This window comes from Phodopus roborovskii, unplaced genomic scaffold (genome assembly GCF_943737965.1).
Source record: "Phodopus roborovskii unplaced genomic scaffold, PHOROB, whole genome shotgun sequence".
Lineage (NCBI taxonomy): Eukaryota > Metazoa > Chordata > Mammalia > Rodentia > Cricetidae > Phodopus > Phodopus roborovskii.
In genome coordinates, this window is record NW_026126447.1 from 10863755 (window position 1) to 10885290 (window position 21536).

At 36.5% G+C, this 21536-nt stretch overlaps 1 protein-coding gene across 35 annotated transcripts in view; it reads right to left on the minus strand.

Moving 5' to 3' along the window:
• The window catches only part of Ptprd (protein tyrosine phosphatase receptor type D), a 462643-nt gene that overhangs the window by 118045 nt on the left and 323062 nt on the right, over positions 1-21536 (minus strand). For 16 of the 35 annotated variants that reach the window (XM_051188096.1, XM_051188084.1, XM_051188083.1 and 13 more), the window contains 5 exons: positions 20341-20928; positions 19814-19914; positions 18653-18912; positions 6540-6630; positions 469-678 (listed from right to left, as the gene is read on the minus strand). In XM_051188096.1, coding sequence (XP_051044053.1) covers positions 469-678; positions 6540-6630; positions 18653-18912; positions 19814-19914; positions 20341-20928 — 1250 coding nt within the window. The remainder of the gene's footprint in view (positions 1-468; positions 679-6539; positions 6631-18652; positions 18913-19813; positions 19915-20340; positions 20929-21536) is intronic. The other 19 variants (XM_051188080.1, XM_051188078.1, XM_051188095.1 and 16 more) reach the window with 3 other exon arrangements.

A 21536-nucleotide genomic window follows, 5' to 3' on the forward strand; every position in this document is an offset into this window, starting at 1 on the left:
ACTGTGTACTCACAGTTACAGGAAAATAAATTAAATAACTTCCTTGGTCCATGTTTTCCAACATGCTATTTGAATAACAGGGCCTTTTGCTTCCTAACCTACTACATAGGCTAACATCTCCTGGATCATGTTACATGTCAACAGTATTTTTTTCTTAAAGCAAATAATTTCCAATGAAATTAGAGGGAAATCTTAGTGATAGTGGAGGGAACAGTACATTGTGTGTTACAGACCTATGCTCTATCAATTTGGTACTTCAAACCTGAAATTCCTGTCACTTGAAATGTCATCTTGTTTGTAATGCAAATGCTCAGCAATGATGGAAGGACAGACAGTCCAGTAATACACTTCCATTAATAACAGTTGGTGAGAAATACTTGGGGTACATACAGGCACATCCCCAAGCAAACATGCACAGTGGTGAAAATAGACAAGTGTAGGAAACAGAAGTCATTATAATGAACTTACAGACTCTGCATGGTCCATCACTGCTAACACAAAGAAAACATATTCTTGTCCACTTTGGAGTTGCTTGTTTGTAAATCCACCATAATGTTTGTCATCCCCCAGGGTGAACTCAGTGGGAAGGACATCAAAGTGAGCAGCAATATATGGCTTTAATTCAACTTCTCTCCCATAACGGATGCTTCTGCGCTTCCTAGATATCTCCTTAAGCAGCTTAAGGAAGAAGTGACAAACAGAAAAAAGAAACATAAACAACCAACTTATTGATGTCTTAGAGGAGAAATTAATCCAGGGCTGGGAAGAACCTGACACAATTTGTTCACCTTTCCTGCAGCACATCAGCTCTGATTTTCAATCTCTTGCTTCCTGTTAGTTAAGATGGCAAACTGATTTGCAAGGGCCAGACTTTAAACACAGGGCATTAGATCTTTACTGGAAGCTCATATAATTTCCTGTACTAACGAAATTCTTTGGAAGGCCAAGACTACATCATAACCTGTTTAAGGAAGAAGCACAGCTTGATTCACAAAAGCCTGGTCTCATGGGAGATTCATGAAACAATTAGTAACCAGTTTTCATAGAAGATGCCACTGTTTCACCAATGGGATAATTTGCATGATGAAAATTCTCTAAAGTCAGCGGACTTGGAATCTAAGGAGTAACTTTTTTTTACTTATTCAAATAAGTTGTCACTCATTTCTGTGCCTGGTTCAGCTTCCCTCTTTCGCTAACCAGATTAGAAAATACACCTGACTTTCCCATTGCCCAGAATATAGCTCCCAGGAGTAAGTATTTAAACAGATGACATGGTTGGCAGGGTAGGTAAGAATAAATTACAATGTCTTGAAGGAAAGAAAACACACACACACACACACACACACACACACACACACTTCTTGTATTTCTGAGGAAAAGGAAACCTAAACTTAATGTTTGAATAATTCATTGCTTTTCATTGACTTTCCTTAGGAGACAATCTCATTAATGATATGAGAATTGATTTGAAAACAATGTAATGTTATCTCTGTCTTCTCCTGTCACACATTAATTTATAGAATCTAACTGGAAAGAAGCCTTCAGCAGTTTTGAATGCCTTTGGAGGTAAGTGAGAAATTTTGAGTGGATTTTTTAAAAAGAATTTTTATTTTGTTTTAGTGTCTGTGGAGAAAGGGGGTGATGTGTCTGAGGACAAACACAACCTTCATCCTGGTAAACAAAGTACAGGACTTAGGCTTGGTAGTAAAACTATTATACTTAGTTTTTATGCTGGAAAGGAAATAGTAAAACCAAATTGGTGAAATATATTTTGTACAAAGAAATGCTGGCAAGAGATGGAGAGATAGATACCTCAGAAGTTAAGGGCTACTCTTTCAGTTGACTTAGGTTTGATTCTCAGAATGCAAATGGTGGCTCACAACCATTTGTAACTTTAGTACCACAGGCTTTAATACCCTCATTTGGCCTCTGTGGGTGCCAGCATGTGTATGGGGAGGAGTTGTACATAGAGGAATACACTCATACATATACATCACATTTTTAAAAAGGAAAGAAAGAAATAGTATTATAACCAAGGCAGGAATTGAGTGGAAATTGTTAGGGGTCTTGCCTAAACTCAAATGCTTCTGTCAGCAACCACAGGGAATATGGTCTGTTTTATCCTGAGAGCTATAAATGTACCCAGCTCAAATATGGAAGATAGCCCTCTGGCGAATTAATAATTTGTTCCTATGACATGTATCAATAATAGTTATCATGCTTTAAAAATATCTGTGAAATTTTAGCTTATTTCTACAACTAAACTTATATGAGATATAAGCCATTGGTAGAAGTGGGATTAAACATAATCTGTTTGACAAATCTGGATCTAAATTCTGTGTATTCATGTATCTATGTAGGCCACTCAACTGTGCTCCAACTTCTGGGACAAAAGAACAGAAATTTACTTTACAATTCTGTTGCAACATAGGTTTACATATAATGATGATGATGACCATTAGTTAACACTTACTGGGTACCAGACACTATTTCAAGAAACTGAAATGAATATTAGTTCATTTGCTCACCACAATAACCATGTAAAACAGATCACAATTATCTCCAATTCAAAATGAGCAAATTGGGGAATGATAGAAGTATTTGTTGTATGAATGGACTTCATGGGTGACAAAACAAATTTAAACCATCCATAAGAGAGACACATATTAGAGGCTTTTCTACCTAACTTTTATATAATCTATTTTTTTTGCACAAACTCAAGAAATCTAATGCCATGTATAAACACTTATGATTTGAATACTTTTTTCTCAGTATGTATGTAAATTCTGGGTATCTGCTTTCATTAACATAGATGAATATGATCTTTTTATTTCCTGCAGTTTTTTAACATGAAAATTATAAAATTATAATACCAAATATTTAACATAATATTACACTTTAAAGGTGACGACATAGGTTATTGCCATTGTGCAATAAATGACAGTCTTGGTGGCAGTATACTACTGACATACACAACAGTCTTTTGAAGTTGGTCAATCAAAACCATTTAACATCAGTTGTTTATGTGACTGTATTCCTGCTTCTACTTAACTGATCAAACCCTACCTTGGTTCTATTCACATTTCAGATATAGGCAGCTGTCATAATTTATCAATGTTATCACCATGATTGCCATTTGCTAGGGAATATTTAGGAAACATAAAGCCAGTGCCTCAGGATTAACTATTAGGACACTTTTGTGTTCTTTAGATCCAGTGCAGCTATTCACTGAAGTGTAATCTGGAGGAAGACCATGACTTAAAAGATTCCTTTAGGATGCTTCCAGTGTTATACTTTAAATGGCCCAAGTGAGTTTAAATGACACAAAAGTTAACCAAGATGCTGAAATTATAGCCACAAATGACTTCATTACTTTATGACAAGGTTTGAAGTACAGTGCAATGAAAAGTTTTGGCACATTACATCACTTGCCCCGAAATAAATACAACTAACATTTAGGAGTCATCCTGCCCAAAATTCATTGCAAATTTCAATGGCTGGTCTGCTCAGTTTGACCTTGAGGACAGGAATTCCAGTCTATGAATTTATCATTCAGATAATAACCCAGAATAAAACTGCAAGTGAGCTCAGAATATAATTTTGAGAGTAATTCATTAAAAAAAAAAGCTTTTTACATCATGTATAGGTCTAGATGTGAGACACACATCTTTAGGCTTTGTTCCTAAATACTTGATGTATTTCCAACAATATGAGTTATAGGCCTTCCCAAAAAAAACTCCTGGTCATATACATTTAAGAGAACTCTACTGTGTCAAACCAAGTAGTATCAAGTTCAAATTAAAATTACTAAGAAACCTTTTTTTCATACACACTAGGTGAAAAACAAGCCCTGTGTGTAGATGTCAGAAGCAGGATGAGTAGGCAAAACGTGAGGCCATAGCCTACTTTCATTTGTTCCCCTCCACAACAGTTACAAAATATATTGGACATAATTCCAGAAGTTATACCAAGGGCTTCAGTTCTTTATCAGAAATAATTTTCATTTTCCAGTCAATGCATATCTTATTTCTTCCACCATTAATTCTGCAATGTGGTCTCAATTATATCAGTAAGAAGAGTGGGAAACAACCCATCCTGACCCAAAAGTTTTGAATTAATAAAATGTTCTTTATCAAGCTATTATACAGATTAATGCACCACAACTCAAAGGGTGATTAAATGACCCTTTATTATGGGAATACGCAGCACAGACCTGTGGAATTTAACTGCAAGAAAGTTCAATGTCACATAGTCTTATATTTGAATCCATTAGCATTTCTGTGCATTCCAGAGGTTAAAACTTGGCTGTAAAAGAGAATCACTTTCTATTCCTTCCTATCAAGTGGCTTCACTTCTAAGAAAAGGTTATTGCTGAAAGCATTTGATGTCCTTTTGCCTTGCACTCCACTGCTTTGAAAACCCATTTTAATAGGTAGAAATATTTATAGATTCCACAATTTATCTTTGCATTTAAAAATCCAATTTTAACAAAAGTGTGATAATGACAACTCTATAATTCAGCTAAGAACTAGTTAAATAGTACAGATTGACTTAGGGTTAACTGCTTAGAGAAAGGATTCAGTTTCTCTAATATAACTGACAGAAGATAAACTGATAATTAAGTTATGTGACCACATTACTGAAATGTGTCATTTGGTACTGCAGCCACATTGCCTAATCACTAGACAGTGACACAACTGGAGTCCTGACCTTCAACTTGTCTAGCCTTCTGAATCTGAACAAATTTAACTCATTAAACAGGCAGGTGATGCGTCGCATTTGTAGAGATGATGCATGTCTGATGAAGGATGTAAGCCCCACCCCAAATCCCCTTCCTTTTTGTTAGATCACAGTCATCTCTGTGCAGACACACTTCAAAACCACCAACTGTAAGAATTCCGGCATTATGCTGGCCTGCTCCTGTCACCTGGCAGAATGCACTCAGGCAGTACTCTGATCAGCCCAGGGTTTCATAAGTATTAGTCTGCAGGCAAGTGTAAAGAACCCCTTTAAAGGTCACACCCATGCCCACTTATGCTCTCTTTTATGCTCTTTTGCCTTCCAGCTCTGCACTCTCTCTCTCTCTCCACCCCCCCCCCTCTCTCTCTGTCTCCTGCTTTCGGTTGGCCACCAGTAGGTACTCCCCTCTCCTTTTGTTTCCCCCCTCTCTACCCCTTTCTTCTCTTCTGTTCCTGGTGCCTCTCTGTCTCTTCCCTTCTCCCTTACTCCCTTTCTAAATACACTCTTCATTTAAGTTCTATCTGCCTGGCGTGTTATTCCCTCCGGCCTTGGTTACCCTCACCTGCTATGGAACCTGCTATGCTTTCCCACGTGGACACTTACCTTGGGACCCCACACACTTGGGACCCTCACTTGGGACCTCCACCCCTTCCCCAGCTTTTACTCCTATAAATGTAACTAAAAACAACACCAACAATTCCAAGTAATATAGTTAAGTTATTAATCATTGTCGTTGGTCCTTTTGTACTAAACTGAGGCATAAAAAATATACAGACTTAATAGGATTAATTTGAGTTACAATTCATGTTCTAAATGAGCCACATATATTAAAACTTCCCATTTTTTGGGAGGAGCTCATAAACTTAGAAACTTTTGTTACAAAGTCTTTGTAGTATTTCAAATGTGACTCCTAGCTCTAATGGCTGGCCCTGCTCATGTCTGTGATCTCGGTAATTATAGGGTTTAATTTTCTCAGTGCACAGAAGTATGTAATAACTTTTAAAAAATAAATGAGGCTGAAGAAACAGCTTATCAGTTAAGAGCACGAACATAGTGCTCTTCCCGAGGACCCAGACCTTATTCCCAGAACCACATGGGGGTTCACTGCCATGTATAATTCCAGTTCCAAGGGATCCAGCACCCTTTTCTGATCTTCACAGGTACCATGCCTTCACACAGTACACAAACACATGTACACATAAAACAAAACATTTTTAAAAAAAGTGCTTGTATTTCATGAAGGAGAATTTAAACCATGTAGTTATAAGACTTTGGAAGTTGATAGCAAACTTTTTAGTGTTTTCTGCCTCTTGCGCTATATTCCTTCTTTGCTCAGATTTTGCTTTGCTCTGAAATGCATTTTTATTTTGAAAACCTATAGAGCAGAGAATAAGGGAAATATGTGTCCTGGACTTGGTAGAATTCTGTGAAAATATGCTGAAGATTATGTGGCAGGCTAAATGCAATGTGTTAAAAAGTACATTAAGTATTTGTAACAGCCTTGGCAACTGCCAAATTAATTAAGTCTTCTTGAATTTTATCAAGAGTAATGATATTACCTTCCATATTTCTGTGTCATGGTTACAAGGATAGATAGCAAAAGAACAATGGCAACAAAGACAAAACTGGTTGAAATCTTGTAATTAAAACAAAAGAATTGTTGGTAGGATTTCTAGGGTATAGTGAGCCCACATCCCTGGTTCACTAAATTTGCCAGATGTACCATAGGGGATGCCTGAACAAAATTCCAAGAGGCCTACATAGGACAACTAAGGAAAGACAGACACAGACAAAGTTACCTCGTCTAACTCCATTTCATCAGGGCTCTCCCATGGCTTGATGAATTTCCCACGAGACTTCTTCAAAGGCACAATTATAATGTAGTAACCCCTGTTTAGGAATGAGGAGACAGTAAGATTAATTGAAAGAAGCAAGAAAACAGCTACAAGCTTAAATCTTCTACTATTAAGACCAAAGACAAATTACGGATGTGGCCCAGACCATCTAATTTTTTTGTTTTTATAGTAAGGAAAAATAAACCCTTTGTGTTATTTAAGAAAAAAACATACATGGTAAATGTCAATGTGTGACCTTGATGACCTCATATGATAATTTCACATGGTTTACTGCTCTTTGTTAATCATCTCAAATATAGCAGACATATTTGTTTAGGTCCTGCATCTGAACACACCCCAAGCTACATTGAAATCTACCACTTCAAGCTGCTATGCCAAATATTTTCAATATTAATTAAAAGGCAGATGTATAATGAAAATGGCTATTGTCTGTTACATACATCTATTATTTTGCACATATACAAAATTCATTTATTATAGTTAAGTATTTTGAATCATAATATTATTATTATAAACAGACAAAAGAGCATTTGAAAAGCCCATTAAATAATAAAACTTTAAGTAGTATGAGAATTTGGGGACTATTTCTACCTAAAATTCTTCAAAATAAGATTTAGTGTGATAAAACATATACAGAAAGAAGTACAAATGTTCCATACACTGGGGTTGGTCAATTACCAAACTAGGCCCTCAGCATGTGGGTGACAGTTGTATGGCTTGGTCTGTTTATAGGACCCTGGCAGTGGACCACAATCCCTGGTTCATTAGATGGCTTTTTTGGAACCCATTCCCTGTAATAGGATGCCTTGTTCAACCTTGATACAACAGGGAGGGGCTTGGTTCCTTAATGTGCCAGGCTTTGTTGACTCTCCATGGGAGGCCTTACCCTTACTGAGGAGTGGATCAAGGTATGGGTTGGGAAAGTGGGGAGGAGTTGGAGGAATGGAAGAGGGAACTGTGGTTGGTATGTAAAAATGAATAAAATTTAAAATAAAAAACGTAAGTACTGCATAAAGCTACATGTTCAAGACAAAGTGCACACTAATAATAAAGGTGCTTGTAACTTCATAATAAATACCCTTCTCTTATTTTGCATGTGTAAGAATTCTGTTAATATTAATGTTCAATATGAAGATAATAAAGATAAATAATAATATAACAATTTCACTCTCATCTTTAGGTATTGCATTAAATGCATAATCTAGTTTTGCCTTCCTATAGCTCACTGGGTAGGCTCTGTACAGATATAAAAGATCAGGTCACAGAAAAAAAGAAATAAGAACAATTAAATAACTGCTCAATTTAAAACAGTGAAGGATTCATTCAAACCTTTATGATGACCTCCCTTTTTTCATTAATTCTATGTAACACAAAATTTGTTTGAGAATCTCATAATTTGGTGGAGATCCATAGACCAGGCTACAGAAACCCACAGAGATAACTGACCTGAACAAGGGGGAACTAATGGACCCCTCAGACTGATAGCTGGGAAATCAGCATTGGACTGACTCAGAACCCCTGAACATGGATCTCTCTTGGAAGGCATCATCCTCCCTTGGGGTGGGGTTAGGGGTGGGGTGGGGAGAGGGAACTGGGATCGATATGTAAAATAAATAAAAAAGAAAAGAAAACACACACACACATACACAAGGATGGATCCATGCAATTTTAAAAGACATGGCTATCACATGGGGCAAAGAGAAACAAGAAGGGGAGAGATTTCAGCCCTGTTACACGTGCTATTTTAGAACCATAGGGCACATAAGAAGGCCTCTCTGTAATCTCTCTGCTACAGCAAGGTCCTTCCCATAAATTTCTTCTAGAGCTTAGTGACCTAGTCCTGTGGCCAGGGAACTTTTTGTGGCCTTTAAGCATTTGAAATGTGGTTGGTGAGAACTAAGATGTGTTGTTTGTGTAATAGACATTATAAAAATGCAATATAAAGTATCATCACGCTAATTTAGTTGTGATAACATACAAATAAATGACAATAATCTAGATATGTTTTGTTAAATCAAATTCTGCTGAAATTAATTTCATTTTAGTTTGTCTCTTAAAAAATATCACTACTGAAAAACTGAACACTTCCTTCTTGCTCTTGCTGTATTCGTAGGACAATGATTCCCAAGAGTATCCTGATTATTAATGTACTACTTGGGGATGTACCTGGCTTAGAGTTGAGGCTCAATACTAATGTGTTCAGAGCTTCTCAGATTGACTATTTAACTCCCTTGAATTGCAGTTGTATATGCTGAAAAAAAAAAAAAACAAAAACAAAAACAAAAACCTACAAGCCTGTTCTCTGGAGGAAACCAAAAACAAAAATCAAAAACAAGTTCACTGAAAGCTTGGCAGCCTGTGCAGTATACAGGATGGATAGAGGCCAGTGGGTACTGGCATAGGTGTCACATCCTTCACCAGGTTGCCAGGCATTCTATAACACACATATAGAAGGACTGGTTAAACCTTTCCCCTAATCAAGAATTCAAAGCACAATCTTTTGTCCATGGTGCTACGAGCAACTAATTAACAGATGCACAAGGTTCTAGCACCTGGCCATTCATTTTCTTTACTACAAAGAAGTATGATGACCAAGGAGGGTGAGGAGAAATAAGAGTTGGAGGATGTGAAAGAGGCCAATATTTTTATTTTATGATCCAGACTAAGCTTCCTCCTCTTCGCATCCTGCTACCACCTGAAGGATTTGCCAAACAAGTCCATCATGTTAAATGAGCAGGGAGAGAAGTGACAGAGCTGCAACTGAGCGTTCAAAATAACTCTGCAGATGTACTTGATAAACACACTTGTCAAGGAGCCTCTCACTTTTCATACCCACTGTGCACTCAGGAGAGTTTCTCTTCCTAGAGCAGTGACACTGGGAGTTAGCAGAGAGCTCCTATTGTTCCCCTGCAGGTTCTGTTTGATCAGACTCAAGCTGATGAATTCCATTAATTTTTTTTTCACTTCCACACTGAGTTTCCATTCTTATACATGAACATTTTTTTTCTTTGTCTTCAGTAATACCCCCCCCCAATTATTCACTGCACTCTTGGGTGAGATAAGAATGGAACAGTTACCCCACAGGAATTAATTGCCAGTGTGGATAGTCAGGTATCTATCACCTTCTCTTTCTACCAATCTGGGTCCTCAACTAGGGCAGGCAAGGCAAGACTATCTTCAGAGCAGTCTTGCACTTTTCATGATAATCTGGCAATCAGGATTTCATATTATCCAAAGCATGTTCTTTGTAGCAGAGGCTTTGTAATATGTCCTGGCATCATCTGAGACCTATCAACTTGTCCAACTTCTCATTTTTTTCCTGGAAGTTATGACTGTGTCTGTGTGTGTGTGTGTGTGTGAAATTATACATGATTTTATATATATATATATATATGTGTGTGTGTGTGTGTGTGTGTGTGTGTGTGTGTGTGTGTGTATGTGTGTGTGTTTGTGAGAGAGAGAAATTGTGTGTGATTGTGTGTGTATATGTGTGTGAGGGTTATAGTCTTCCTACTTTTAGAACTCTGCCAATGTCTTTGATGCTTTACTTTTTGTCTTTAGAGAGTTCACATAGTCCACATACCAACCAAGGCTGTTATTGCTTTTAGCTTTCTTTTTTTCTCAAAGCCTTAGTTGAAATCCATAGTTGCTACCTTCTGTCCCTAAATCCAGAAGGCTAAATAAATCATGATAAATAATATAACACTGCAGATCATACCATAAATTCATAACCCTAAGTTACAAGCAGGCTCTTAGGTCCAAACACAGCTTGTCTCTTGAACTCTTCTTTCCATTTTCCATAGCAACATCATTTTATCCTGCAGACTTAGAGCTTGAACATATACATCTCCTTAGGAAAAGGCATCCATATCATTTATTGATAGAGAAAACACAATCTGACAAACCTCTCTTCTTAATCTTTCTAGTAAACAACAAGCCTACCTGTTCATGCATGAAAACCATAATCTTTCCTTTAGATACAGGAGATATCTAGGACTGCTTCATCACTTGGTTTCTCTTGCCTCTATAGACTCGTTTTCTTATGACATGTACCAAACACTATAATCTGGCTATAAGTACTTATATCTCAACTTTGTTCTTCCTATTGGAGCCTACAGATTGCCTTTGAACCACATATACTCCATGATTGAGAGAACAAATAAAACAGAAGTCCTGGACAAAGCATGTACAAGATAGAAGACAGAAAAAAGAAATAGAAGGTGAAAGGAGAGGGAGGAACTGAAGGTGGAGGAAGAGTAGAAGCAGAAGCAGAAACAGAAACAGAAGCAGAAGCAGAAGCAGCAGAAGCAGCAGCAGCAGCAGCAGCAGCAGCAGAAGAAGAAGAAGAAGAAGAAAAAGAAGAAGAAGAAGAAGAAGAAGAAGAAGAAGAAGAAGAAGAAGAAGAAAGTCTTTCCATATAATTAATAGTCCTATCTGCTGTGATTTGAATGAGAATGTCCTCCATAGGCTCAGATATTTGATTGCTTGGGCCCTTGCTTCTTGAGGATGTCTGGGGAAGCTCAAAAGATGTGCTTTTGCTGGAAGAAGTATGCACATGGATGTTGTCTTTGAGAGTTTAAAGCCTACCACCATTTCTAGTGTGCTTCCTCATTATGATCCAAGATGTGAGCTCTCAGATGCAGTTCTAACTGCCCTGTTTTTACTCCATTATCATCAATAGCAGAGAAATGGTCTCTGAAACTGTAATGCCAAAAAAATCCTTCTATGTGTAAGTTAACACAAACAAAGAAATAAAAAAACAAAAACATGGCCCAGTCACAGCAATTTCTGCCTTCTCTCACAGCCCAAATTCTGTGGGAAAGGTTGTACTTTCTCTTCTCTATCTCCTGCCCGTGTTAGCACTCTTGCCTCAGCACTGCACTACAACAGAACTTACTAGAACTTTCAGGGCCTAAATGGTGTTACATTGATAGGATATTTGATGTTTTTAAACTTTTCTTAGTATATTTGTAAGAGCTTCCATGAAGTGATGTCTGCCTTTTTGGTAATCAGCAACGTTCTTGATTTTCCTAATTTATGACTTACTGCACAAACTTGATCGTCATAGCAGAATATATTACTGACATACAACTATAACATTATAGAATCTTAAAAAACTCTGTCCCATGATTTCTCTTCATGTTCTCTTTTTCCTCCAAGGAGATTTCATTCTCACTTATCGCTTAAAATATTAGCTTTATATAAATAATATATAGTTATCATCACCCCCAAACTCTCTTCTGAATATCACAAGATTCATCTAGCTTCAAGTCTATGTGCCAAAGTATTTACTTCTCACTGTGTTACAATGAAATAAATACCAAGTCTTTGCTGCTCTCACACTCTACCACAGCTATTGTAAATGCAGCCATGGATCTGGCCACAACATCAGCAGTCTGTTCTCACTTTCTTCTTCCCTCCCTCCTGATTATCTTCAAGTGCTCTTAACTTCTGAACTCTATATCCAGAGTGTACACTTCTGTTACTCTGCCACCATCCATCTGCTCTCATTCTATTTGTTCATGCCTGGACAATAGTCCCATAACTTTCTGTCTTCACTATCTTTTTCTAGTCTAGTCTCTGAAATTTTCACTTCACAATAAAAAATTGATCGTGCCTATTTTCAACCCCTGAAGTTATTTCTATGGAGTCCCATACAAGGCCTGGTAGAATCTTGCTTAAATCTCTATTGATTGGCTTTCAGTGCTTTGAATTGATCTTGGGGCATTTGGTCATCACATCATTGGTCATTCTTTCTCATCTGCATATAATCACATCAAGTTAATTCTCATTCCTTAAATATTAACTCATTTATTACTTCCCAAGTGAACTCCTTCCTGACTTCTAGTAGGACTATTACATAAACTGCATTGACAATTAGGGCTCTATAATTTTCTTAGACTGTTTAAGGAATATTTCTGTACATTACTAATCTTATTAAAGTAGATGTACATGTAATCTCTCAAAATTTACTCAATGACTGCTCTGTCACTGAATTACTTTCGTCTGAAAAGTGGATGTGGTTAGAAAGGTGGCTTTTGGGGATTTATGTCTCTAAAATCAAGTAGTAAATATATTTGGAGCTTACAATTTCCATTCTCATCACACTCTTCCTCCTTCCACTAGAAAAACAATGTCATGGTTAAATAGGCTTAATAGAGAAAACATATTCTTTACTATAACAAATATTTTTCTTTATCTGTTTACTAGTGACCCTTTTTCTAATATCACATGATATTATGAAAAGTAAGGTGACTCAGATGGGGAGAGACATAAAATAGGAAGCTGATGCCCTATAAATTTATATTGACAAAATCATACCAACTGAGCATACTTGTTTGAAAAGAAAAAAATGATTTTGATAACTAAAATCTACATTCTACTTTGCTTATTTGTCGTAAGTTCAGCCTTTAGGCTTGAAATACTTTTTATTAACATAGACTTCAACTACTATGATAATATAATAATTAAAATTTTCTTAATTAATATATCTGGAAAGACTACAACATTTATAAATTCTGTTTTCTTAGTAAATCGATCCTTCAGAAGTTAGATTATATTACACAAAATTTTATTAATTTCAGTTCATATATTATCATCAAGGGGTCCAGTTCCATATAAATATGTGAAAAAGTTATGGTCTTTGTAACATTGTCCCACTTAACATGCAGCCAGCTTTTTAGCATTAGTAATCTGTCTTGGCATTTTGAAACTGGTTATTTAACTGGGAGGTCAAAATCTTTTTCAAAGTTCAAGAATAAATGTCAAACCTCACATAATTTTTTTCCTGGTATGTTTTGTGTGTACTGCTCAAATCAAATTATTTTATCATAGAAGTGTGACAGTAGCTTGAATGATCTTTCCAATTTCTATCTTCAAATTAAGATGTTGAATCTATTTAGCTGTGTATATTACGGGAAGTTATTTATACGTAGCTTCATGCCCTTCATTGATGAAAAAGTTGGGTGATAAATAGGAAGCCTTCTCTTATCTCTCTTGTAACTCTGCCACCCTACATAATGAGGTGATTATGGCATTCCCAGCACCCCGGCCTTGGGACTGGATATAAGAGCTGGAACACTCTTAGTTCTAATATCTGAGTAGAGAGCATTTTTTAATTTTTTTATTTTCTTGTTTCATGTATACAAGTATTTTGCCTGTATGTATGTGAGCCATGCCCACATAGTTAAACTTTTTTGTGGGGGGTTCATTTATGCTCTGAAATTAAGCTATTACACTAATTTATATATCTGGTACCTGGCAGTAGCTTTGTCTCTCAGCAAATCAGTTATATGCTTTTTGTCCTAATGACTCAGAGTAAAATGCTGCTCCATAAAAATCATAGAAGTGCTCTCTGTCATTAAGGCTCACCTTGGAAGAATGGTAGCATCAGAGAATTTTCTAATTGGCATTGTGTACCCAAAACTATTAAGAAGGAAGATTGCAGTATCACAGAATCCATGACACTACCGTCTGATGCATCCTTGATGTTATTTCCAATATAATGTAGTCATTCATTCATATCAAGAAGACAATATAGGAACCAAGTACCAGTAGGAGACAGAAATAAGAAACTTTGTCTTTAGTAAATATAAAAAATCTACCAGTAAAGAGATGGTTCTAACTCCAGAGTACTTTCTGCTCTTCCAGAGGACCAGAGTTCAGTTCCCAGTATTCACATCACGGGGCTCACCTATAACTCCAGCTCTAGGGTAACCTATATCCTCTTCTGGTTTATGTGGGCCCAGCATGCCCTGTCATATACACATTCTTACACAAAATAAATACTTTGACTGAATTAAATTAGTCCAAGGTAAAGAGTGACAAGTTAGAAGCTAAGACCTCGCAATCAACCTGGATAGAATTGAAAAGAGGATGGTTACCAGTAATTAGTAAGCAAGTAGCCTTCAATCATCAAACTGTTTTGCTAGATAATGGAAAAATGCCATTCATCACTGTTCCAGAGAGCTTTCAGTTAAAAATTAGCAAGCACAGATCAGATCTGAATTCTATTTCCTTTCTGCAGTGTTTTCAAATTCAAAATTTGCCACCTATTGCAAATGGTACAGGATGATACGGGTATGACCTTCTTGAAAAGACTGCTCAAGTCATGTAGAGCAAAATAGAGATGACAGAATGGACATACTCCCACTATTATTCCTTTAAGAAGCCCTAGAAATTAATTTATTAACATAGTCATTAAAATGTTGATTTGCTGTAAATTTTCAATAACATATCTGCTTTTCATTGCCTACATTCTTCCTACTCTGACATTCTTCCTACTCAAACACTTTTATTCTTTTGTTTCTTCAGAAGGAAGAAATGCATTTCTGAGGACCTTTATTTACTTTTTAGAAAATATTTTTCTTTCTATGACAGTTTGTTCTCTTTATCTACAACAAGAGTAGTGTCTCCTCTTTGTTACCAATGTTGTACAACTTTTTCCTGACTCTAAACTCATGTGGATGTGGCCAAAGTACACAAGTAAAAATTAGACTATACAAAACCCCCTAAAACACAGGAAAAATTCTGGAACATCTAAACTCATTCAGAAGTTGAAACCTTAAATTTAACTCTGCCACCAATATTCACCAAATGCCAGTTCTCATTAAGGACTAATATATTTCCATAAGGAATTGGCTCATTTTCTATATCAGCTAAGAAAAAATCATCGAAACAACATCAGCCTCAATGTCATATTTTGCTCTGTTCATCTTTCCAGTACTTTGTTCAAGGAAAGGAATGAGTTTTGCTTAATGGATTGAATTTATCATCCACATTTCCCACTGTTTTATAACCAATTACAACTTTTCAGCTCCCTCTTCTTTCTTCTTTCAAATATCACATTAAGTACTAACCAATGCCTTTAGCATGCTTTCCTAGACATCTGTACTGAGAGGGCAGATTTTCTGTCTCCATAACCACTTGCTCCATCAGATCTGTGTTAACTGTTTGCTGTATCTTATGATAAGAAAGGACTTCATATCAGTCACTTTTTTTCCAGACATAGTACTGGAAATACACTGTGTACACAATATGGATTTGCTAGACTCTAACTGAAAAGCCTAAGCTGACTGGTAGGATGTGGTGGAAGCCAACATGTACCAGCTGTTCCCTGGTTCCTGGTGTCAGCAACCGGCTCTCCTCACAGATATTACCCTGAGTTTGTTTTCTTAAGCCTGAGGATAGATGTTGCCTTTTCTCTGAGTTACTGAACCTAGGTTAGGAGCCGTGCCTGTCACAGAAGCTTCTGACAAGTAACTGTGTTGCTTAAGAGTAGAGAAACATTCTGCATCTTCTCACTGAACCTCTGTCACATCCCCTGGAATATCATGGTTGCTCAAAATGTATCTGCTATGTCTAGGGCATTGATGTTTGAAAAGATGATAAATGTAATAAACACTGATCAAACCCTGTATGTTAAATATTTACCACTCTTTTTTTTTTCTTTTGGTTTTTGTGAGACAAGGTATTACTGTATAGTCCTGATTGGCTTGCAACTTTCTATGTAGAGCAGGTTGACCCAAAACTCACAAAGATTGTACTGCCTGTGTCTGCCAAGTGCTGAGACTAAAGGCATGTGACACTATACCTAGCTTCTATCACTTTGTATATATTTCAATAAGTGTTTTAAAAAACATGTTTATCTGTTAATAGTAACAAAACCAGAAAGAATTAAAAAGTCAACACATATATAAATATAATCTTACACATGTATTAAATTTTACTGTGATAAAGAGTGTGCTGCTATTGTATCTTCACTTTTGATTTTCAGTAACTGAAAAAGAAGATTAGACCAAATGAAGACCTTATCTTAGTGAATTTATTTTACTAGTAACATCTTGAAAATTCTATTACTTGTGATGAAACCTGCCATTGTTTTTATCAAATAAACGTCAAGTGAAGGTCTGTGGAGGAAAGACTGATTTGGTTGAGTATAAAATGGGTCAAATTACTATTTAATCCTGAGTAAATGCCACAAATTATACTTGACTATAACTTATTTTGTTACTATTTTACGTTTTATAACTTGTTTTTCTCATTACTTTCTTTTAGTTTTCCAGAGATTTGGAACTTTTGTTGTTTTGTGTCATTGAAAAAGTGACTTGCTATTAGCCCAGTCTATTGATAAGTTCCCAATCTTCCTAACTCAGCCTTCCCAGTGCTAGGATTACAGGCACGTCATCACATCTGGCTGGAACTTGGGGTTCTACATTTACTGTTTAAATGTCCCATCCTATCATGTCCTGGCTCAGGTTTCCAGTTTATAAGAAGTGATTCTCTGTATCATTCCTGGGCTCTCTTGTTATTGCAACTTTGTTTTATCTTTTGTTTCATATTTTCACCTTATTGTGTCAATGCTTTCTCACTCTCTGTAAACCATTGCTGTTCTAGTCACTCCTACATTTGTGCCTTTGGTACCAGTTAACTCTTCTGAACCCACATATTTAACTGGAGAGCTCATACAAAGACTTCATTAAAATACATATGTGCTGCTGAGTTAAACAGTGATTTCTTCTTGATACTTCACATCGTTGGATGAATAGTAATTTTGTCCATTTTGCATCAGATTTCCTCTTGATTTTTCACCCCTCCAATGAATAGAAACACTTTCCCTTTTGTTATATAAGCTCAAACCTGAGACATACATGAGACATCCTCTGATTGCTTTAAAGTAGATGCTGACTTCTGCTGCATTCCTGCTCTAGTGTCTTGCAATTCCTCTGGCCTCCCATGTGGATCACTATTTGTCCTACTTTGTAGTTGTATAATTTGTCAAATGTCAACTGACTGTATGATGACTTTTCAGTTTTTTTTTATTATTACTTTTGGGAGCTTCAGTCATCCCAGTAGTATAAGAACTATGTACAAATGTCTTTCTGTAGAACTTCAAAGATTTCCTAACAATTTTATCATAGCTTTATCATGTTATACAGCAGAAAGGAAAATATGTTCTCCTCAAATATGTAACAATTATGTCTATTATGCCACAAGATATTCAGTAAATGCCTCCTAAAATGGGAAGATAAAAGTGAGGCATCACATAATGGGTGATATCACACTGGTTGTTGCATCCAGAGTTTTAGAGGGGTTCTGCTTTCTGCAGAATACAGCCATATAGCCCCAACTGCTAAGCATGACATGAATCTTGTCTATCTCTCCACCCCCACCCCGTCCCATCTTGTTCAATTGGGCTCCAGCATCACAGTACCACTTGCTGTCCTAACTAAAGTGTACCCTGCCCCTTGACACATAACTTTCCGCTTCTTAAATTTTGTAAGCCCCCTATTTGAACTTCAAAGTTATGTTCAGAAATGTCCTGGACTCTTCTCATTCTAGCATGGTCATTCATGAGAATAACTTAGATCAGTGTCTGTCTTTTCATATATCCTACTCTATTCCAGGTTCCCTGAAGACAGGGGCAACATCCTTTTCATGGCCATATACTTCAATGATATTGTCTTTTTATGTATTGGTTATGAAACCAGATAAATATGTCTTTGAACAAACTTCTCAACTGACTGATCTTAATGGTGTACTTCTGTTCTCCTGGATTTTACACTACACTCTATGTTTCATTTTCTACTTTTTTTTTCCTTCAATTTTGTTTCGTACTTTAACTTGAAGTCTTCTATATTATAGCACACAAGTAAAATCTCAGTATCATACATTACTTTGAATTATCTAAAGTATTCAATTATTTGAAAAATATAATTTAATGCTTTATTCAGTTATAATATGTATTATTTTGCCAGCTGTTTGTCAATTATCAACTGTAATCTATGTATAACATTATATTGCATTTCAGCAACCTGTATTCTCCCTTTTAAAATAATATGGCTGGAACAGAAAAAATGCATTGTTCCATTGAAGAGACTATGTTAACATGAATGCACACAGACATACACACAGAGAGTGGGACTGAACTAGACAGTTAGACTGTGAGCCTACACAGAAGAATCTTCCATGTTATAGTAAGAGATCCATTCTTCTACAGTCACAATAATACTGAAATGCAGTCTCTGCATTTACTTGTCCTTATTTCCTTAACTTACTTTATATTTTCATTTGCAGGAACATCAGGTAACTGCACAGTAATCATGCCATCCAAGTTGGTCTTCCCAATGAAGGCAGGCTTGGTACGGAGCACATCTGGAGCAGTCTTTGCAGTTACCCTATGCTGTAATCCACCAGCACTGTTCCCACGATTGGTTAACACAAAGGAATATGATTTCTCAGGCTTGAGGTTAACAATTAACTTCTGGGTAGCTCGGCCATCTACTTCTTCTACCATTTTCCCATCATCATAAAGAATCTATAGATATAAAACCAATCACAATTGATTGCCATTTTCTAAACCATTTTTATCTACTCGTTTCTCCAGCTCAATTCTATTTCTGGGCAAGTCCTAACTCTATAAGTATTTGTAATTCTAGTGACTGTATTGATTGTCTTTGATAGTTCCTAGTGTATAATGGTAAAATGTTCCTGATTCTCTCAAAAATGCACAACAACAAAAAGTACAGTCATTTTTCAAGATTTAACCTGTCAGTCACTTGTAAACCTAATAGAATATGTTCTAGGTTTTGAATGTGTTATATGCACAATTTATCAGGAAGTTTTAAATCTAGCTCTAAACATTTCCATGAACTAAAAGTATTTTTATATTCATTTAATAAATACTAACTAATTGCTACTTTTTGTTTTTGCAAGACCTTAATGGCAAGACAGAGCTTTATTTCTACAGTGTTAGGAATTCAGACCAATAAATATAATCTTAAAATCTTCCAAAATATTGCATTATAAATTAGTAGAAATCCTGAGGATTCCTTACGTTTATGGATACAAAAACATTTACTTTGATGTAAATATTCAAGTTCAATGTACCAGGTACCATGTAAGTCTTGCCACCTGTGGCTCTGAGGGTATGCTCATTCTCCATAATGGAAAGATCACAGTGTCAAAGAACCAAAAGCAACTCTTCCATGAAATTCTTTCACAAATAGAAATAGAACTCTTGAGCCCCAATCATTTTTGTTTTGTAGAAGAGGAGAGCTAAACCAGGGCCTCACGCATGCTAGGTGTTTGCTTTAGCACTGAACTATCCCAAGTTCATGTGTCCAAATCAAAGTTTTCTGTATTTGTTACACATATTGTGCAATTGTGAGATGAGCTGTCCCTTCTTCTTGTCACCATGTCACCTAAATAACACTTACTTTGAAAGGCATAGCAGAATTATAATTCTCTGGAATCTCCCAAGACAGCAGCACTGAAGTCTTCATAACTGCTTTGACATGAAAATTTTTTGCAAACACTGCTGGAAAAGGAAAAACTGTGTATTTAAACTATTCTTAAAGCATCTAACTTTTTTTTTTCCATCATGGATCATAGTGCTTAGGATAAGTGCTGCCTACATGGAACAAAGAGAGAAATGTGATTTGCCTACCTGTTTAGAGCATTCATTTTAATACCCATTCTCAAAAAGAACTTGCCTTTGCCTCCAATTCAGTCACTATCCTCTGTTTGTCTTACCTGAGAACATAGGGTACTGCCAACCAGACTTGCATTCTATAACTGAAATCTACGATTTTCAAAGTGGATTGAGTTATACATACTTTACCTGCTTGTAGTGGTGAACCTATTAATATGAATGTGCCGATCAGTTATTTACAGCTTCAAAATATTGATTTCCAAAGATTGATATTCCTTTAAAGGAGGAAGGCCATAAGTAGACAAATCCTACCTTGATCCACAGGCAGTGTCCTGAACTGGACACTGGGACTATATGGCCCGGGCCCTTTGCTCGTGTGAGCACGTACTTTTACATCATATGTAGTATCAGATTTTAAGCCAGTGAGTGTCATAGAGGTGTCAGCTGGAACAATAAGGTGCTCCACTGGAAGAAGGGGAATGTTGATATCCCTATACAAGATGGTATATTTGGTGATGACGCCATTTCTCTCTGCCAAGACAGGTGGTTGCCAAGATAATTGAACGGAAGTTGAAGTTGTGCCTTCTGAGTGGAGGTTTTGAGGAAATCCAGTTGGCATTTCTTCTGGAACAGAAATTTCTTTCACCATTTCCTCCCCAAAGCCCACTTTGTTTCTGGCTGAGAGTCTGAAGACATATGATGCGCCCTTGTGGATGTCTGTGGCTGTAAAGTGGTCTTCTTTCTCAGAAAATTCAAGAGTAGTGAGTGGCTCCATGTCTTTCCTGCCAAACTTTAGTCGGTAACCCTGAAGGGGTCCAAATGTGTCCACAGGGGGGTGCCACTGAATGAGAGCAGTATTCATTTGAGTGTGGTTAATCACAAGCCGGGGTCTCCCTGGAACTAGAGCACACAAGACAGAATGGTAAGGATGACTGTCATTTATGATCACATGTCAGGTATTGCGAAATCAGGGTATCACTCTACTAGTGTTCACCTTTCAGTGTTCATAAACAATACAACACTTATCCTACATACCATTGTTAAATAGTCATCTTTTTCTTTCTTTATTATAGTAGGCTGACACAAAATTTGGTAATGAACAATTTTAGTGCATCAAGGCTTATATTTGTCACAGAGCAATGAAGCCAATAAATGATTGGCAAACTAGATAGAACTAATTACAGGTATAACTACAATGATTAATTACTACACACAATGTCCTAGTATTACAAAAAGAATATTGTACATAGTGTGTCTTAGATTTAAACACTCACTGTATCCACTAGGTGATTACTATTATCTTAATGTTCTGTAATGAATAAGAAGCCGAGAGAACTGAAAAACATTCTAAAGTTAGGAGTACAAGTGAGAGAGCTGTAGAACATATCCAGAACCACAGTCCACACTCTCAACTATGCATTCATGTGTACTTTCTTGTAACTTCTCTATCGTCACATGTTACCCTTATGAAGTTCTACGTCTTGTTATTGTGAATTATTAAATGAAGA